General features: G+C 32.3%; 1 protein-coding gene across 1 annotated transcript in view; it reads right to left on the reverse strand.

Moving 5' to 3' along the window:
* LOC117125574 overlaps positions 1–4721 on the reverse strand; it is an 8770-nt gene extending 4049 nt beyond the window's left edge. Inside the window, exons 1-7 of the mRNA XM_033272102.1 lie at positions 4562–4721; positions 4097–4354; positions 3264–3427; positions 2664–2753; positions 2255–2443; positions 1915–2157; positions 66–266 (exon numbers count right to left, since the gene is read on the reverse strand). Of these exons, the coding sequence (XP_033127993.1) occupies positions 66–266; positions 1915–2157; positions 2255–2443; positions 2664–2753; positions 3264–3427; positions 4097–4354; positions 4562–4685 (1269 nt within the window). The 5' untranslated portion in view covers positions 4686–4721. The remainder of the gene's footprint in view (positions 1–65; positions 267–1914; positions 2158–2254; positions 2444–2663; positions 2754–3263; positions 3428–4096; positions 4355–4561) is intronic.
* Positions 4722–4845: the final 124 nt, after the last annotated feature.

Genomic DNA, 4845 nt, shown 5'->3' on the forward strand with positions numbered 1-4845 from the left:
ATATATATATATATATATATATATCATCACCAGCATTGTTGTACCATTTACTTAATAATTAAAACTCCCTTGTCAACATCATCAGGTTTCACAACTGTGATGATTTTCATGAAGATACCAATCAGCATATGGATGTTAGTAATCACTGTGTTCTCCAACTTCTTGTTAGTGGGCGAATACAGAATAATTCCAACATCATTAAGGTAATTGAGGACGTGGATGACGTTTTCTTTATTAATACCGCATTTCACAGCGATCTTAGTGATCTAAAAAAGTATAAGGAACATATAAATCGGTTGCGCAATAACACCAAAAAAAGCTTAGTCATAGTTTAAAGAATCGATTATTAAAATTACAAATATATTGACATAAATTAGCTTCAATCAGTGTAAAATTAGGGTAATGCAAAACATACCGGAAATCAGGCAAGTTATAAGCAAATATCATTGGTCCGGGCAACGAGAAAAATCCCGACCCAACCCCTCACCCAACATCATTCCAGACAGCGTTATTTACCACTGGCGGCGCCTGATCAAAGTTTTCGTCAAGAGACCACCCTACCCGTTTTGAAAATCACGGTAGGAACTACGTAATAAGGATAATATTACCCAACTCAATTCTAAAACGAAACGTTTCTCTAGTAGCCCAATTCCCTATTATATCAAACTTATTAACCAACAGCAAGCTTGAACTGGTAAGATGCCCATTCTGTTTCTATTATTCAGCTGATTAAGTCAAATCAAATTATTGTCAACTTATTTTTAAATTATTGTTAAATTTTTGATAAATTTTTGTTAAATTATTGTATTCTTATATTATCATTATGAATTTTAAATATTTAAAAATTATAATAATTATTGTAATTATCTTATCTGTTTTGTAAATAACATGCAATTTGGCATTTGGCCACCATATGTTATTAATTTTATGTGATTTTGAAATAAAGTGATATATATATCCAGTCTTCAGCCTAACATTTTTTGGGCTGAGGTGAAAAAAAAGATTGAAAGAAAGGCACCACCTGATACCAGGAAATGGCACTCTGAGAATTTATATGTTATCTATTATTTTACTACGGAAAGTCAAGATTTTAGTTTCCCTAGCTGATGGCGCACAGTCTGGTGTTTACCATTTCCGAAATATAGACTTTTTCAAAGAGTAAATAAATAAATAAGCCTAAATAAATAAATATTTATATATATAATATACATATATATACCGTATATATATATACCGTATATATATAGGCCTATATGTATATATATGTGTATATATATTATATATTATATATATTATATATTATCTCTTATATATATATATATATATATATATATATATAAGAGATAATACGTGAAATAAATCATCTCGCGGTAATTATTAGAACATAAGAGAAATACATAAATTTAACGGTAAAAAAAGAGGAATCTGCAAGAAGCAGTCAGGTCTGCGAATTACTGCAAATTTCTGAAATTCTCAATTAGAAAGGCCTGTTGGAAAAATCCACAAAGTTGCAAATACTTAAAAAAATCTTTTTTCTTTTTGCTTGCTTGGTAGTCAATTTCATATACCGGTATCAGGCCTACAGTACTTTTAAAATATCGTTTATATGTGTGTGTGTGTGTGTGTGTGTGTGTGTGTGTGCATGCTGTAATAATATTACATTATTTTATTATTATTTTATTATTATTATTTTATTATATTAAATATTATTTGTTTTAAAAAAAATACTACATTGTGTTAAAATTACAATTTTGGCACACAAACGATATTGATTTGTGAATTTTTGGGCCGAAAACTTGAGCAGCATATACGGCCTTCCGGAGTAGCCCAATCGTTTCCTACGGCCTTGGAAGAAATATTTTAATTTATTACTAGAGTTCCTTATAATAAATACCTATACCTATAACACAATACCTTATCTAAGGACATGCGCAGAGTTGTTTTCCCGGCTTCTTGTACCTCAATTTGGAAGTCCATCCAATTTATTGGAACAGTTCTTGCCATTGCTTTCATGAAACCGCCTACGTTTCTTTTCAGTCTTTGAATCCCTTCATCCAGTGCTGTGGTGTTGTCTACGGCATACCTCTCACGATCTACGTGACGTTCGTATGGGGTTCCTTCGAGTTCCTTAAATATTCTGTCGAACATGTTATCAATCTTTGAATAGAAGAATTTATAGTAGGTGTAAAAGAATATCAATGGATTTTGAAACAAAATATATAGTATAAACACTCACAGACCTACAATACATTACCTTTGCCTGCTTCTCAGCATCACTCCCCGTGAGTAGGTCCTTGTGCGTCCCAATCAGACTAATCGTCGGAGATGCTATCATTCCATTGATCAAAGGTTTCTCCTTTAAGCCATGTAGCAGTATAGCATATTCATATATCGACCTTATCCAAAATATGATCGTCTGGAGATTAGTCATCTCATACTTTCCCTGCAAATAAACAATATCGATCAACATAATTATTACTAAAATGGGATTTGGATATACAATTCTAAATTTTAATTATTTCTGGAATAGCTTTTCCCCACTTTAACGCATTTTGATTTTTTTTTTCATTAAAACTTTATACATTAAAAATATTTGGATGTATGTAATTAAAGTTTGCATTGTATTTCATAAATTTACTGGAATATTTAAATGATTTACGTACTTTTTTGTGATCCCTTGGCTTAGCAAATTCATCCAAGGCATCTAACAAACTGAAAACGACTCCGTAAGACGATCCATCTGTAATGAAAAACTGGAAAGAAAAGATTGATAAGGAAGTATTACTTAATTACATCCAAAAGTTAAATTCTAAAAACTTAAATAAACTATTTGAGCAAACTCAAATAATAATTAATTTAATGCGAACGAGAACTCCATCTGTACACACGGTATTTTACATCAAACTATTTAAGTATTAATTATTAATCCATTCAGTCCTGCGTGCATAATGATGATGACAATTGTCCCGGCACTGCATGAATTCGTGATTGCGTACTGAACTATTATAAAGGTTGCATACGCTGTACTTAATGTTTATTGCAAACCAAAGAGTATTAGTTTTCCTACTCTTTGACGAAAGTCACTAACGGCTTTTCAGAGCCATAGCCCGCATATTCACTTTGATCTGAACCGCTACTTCACTCCTGCATTCATAGATCGCATGGCTTGGCGGTGCTTCAATTGTAAGCCTCTGCCATGGCGATCCACAAGCAATCACAGGCGATAATTCTGGAATTCAGGGTTTTATAAATTCACCACTTACCCGGTGAGTAATGTAATAATCAAGTTGGCCTGCATAGTCCCATATGCAAGTTACATCACTCGGCCCACCAGAACTCTTGATAGCAATACTCTCAATGACTTTCTTGCGTATTTCATTTAGCTGATATTGATTCGATACTCCAGTGCCATGAGATAAAGGTTTTCCTGAAAAACACATGAGAATTACTGTACATTGTATTTACAGCTTGAACTGAAAAACCAAATTGAATAAATAAACTTGATGACAAGATCAACATCGGAAGGGTAAAATATGTTTTAGTGTGATGGTTGGATAATGAAGATGATGATGAAAATGATAATGATGTTGACTATGTTAAGGGTGGTAGTGTAGATGACGATGTCTTTTATAATAATGATAAAAAATAATGAGGCAATATCATAGACAAAATATCCTAAAGATTGTATGTCAATCATTAAGTGAGTTTCAGAAAAAAAAATGGAAAAGAATCAAGAAAATGGAAACCGTACGAGATGAGGGGTGTAGCAGTAACAAAAAGGCAAGCCAGAAAAATTAACTTCAACAAAACATTATGTAAATTTCACACGACAAACCAAAATTCGGGACAATATTCTCAATTCTAATAAAGATAAAATCAGTAAGTGGATCAGATATGTAAGCGTTGCTTGCCATAATTGTACACAAAATACAAGCTTTATTATTCATTCAACAATATAATATTATCAATACGCAATCTGGATTTAACACAACACAAACAAAAGAGATGGTTATTATAGGCTTTACAAATTAATGAGATTATAAAAAGGGCAAGGTGCATGAGGACAACTAGGTCATAAACATTAATAACAATCTACCTTTAAATAGTTGAATAAACCTATGAAATAAAGAAGGCTTTTTTCTGGGATCAATTGCTGATATAGATGCAGCTGATGTTCTTCCAACATCAATTCTTGACGTAGATGCCGATGCTTTTCCTCCACGATCAGATGAGGATGTAGAAGCAGTAGGACCAGATTCTGATGCAGATGGTTGGTCTTGCGGACTTTCTGTAAACGCCGTTGCCACATTTGTAGCGATAGCGTGTTCGCGTACCTGTTTAGTTCGTTCAATCTCTGTAGAAGCATGGAGAAAATAAAATATTTTATTTTCTCCATGGTAGAAGTATGCCACAGCATTAAGAAGTTATCGAAAAAAAATATCAAATTGAATTATCAAAATAACTATTTAGGCCTATTGTAAATATTTTAATATGAGGGTTGTCGAAATAAATTAAAAGTAGGCCTATACATCAAGTTTTTTTTTAATTTATAGAATCATACCGTTTACATTATCCTGCTCCTTCCATTTACTGTAATCCTCACCAACAGTTTGAAAGACAGTCGTGGTAACAATACCATCAGTTGACGGCTCCTCCTCATTGAATCTATTTTTTTGCAATGACATTATAAAACGATAAATTATAAGTATAATAATAAAACGATAAAGATAATAATAATGATAATAGGCCTACAGTTATAGTACCGGCAAACACCGCGAAGAAAATGCAATTTTGTGTACAATACAATAACTATGATTTATTAGCTCCGTGTATAGTACGTGTGTG

The sequence above is a fragment of the Anneissia japonica genome, unplaced genomic scaffold, assembly GCF_011630105.1.
Source record: "Anneissia japonica isolate Jap-2015-1 unplaced genomic scaffold, ASM1163010v1 scaffold17447_len30386_cov124, whole genome shotgun sequence".
Classification (NCBI taxonomy): domain Eukaryota; kingdom Metazoa; phylum Echinodermata; class Crinoidea; order Comatulida; family Comatulidae; genus Anneissia; species Anneissia japonica.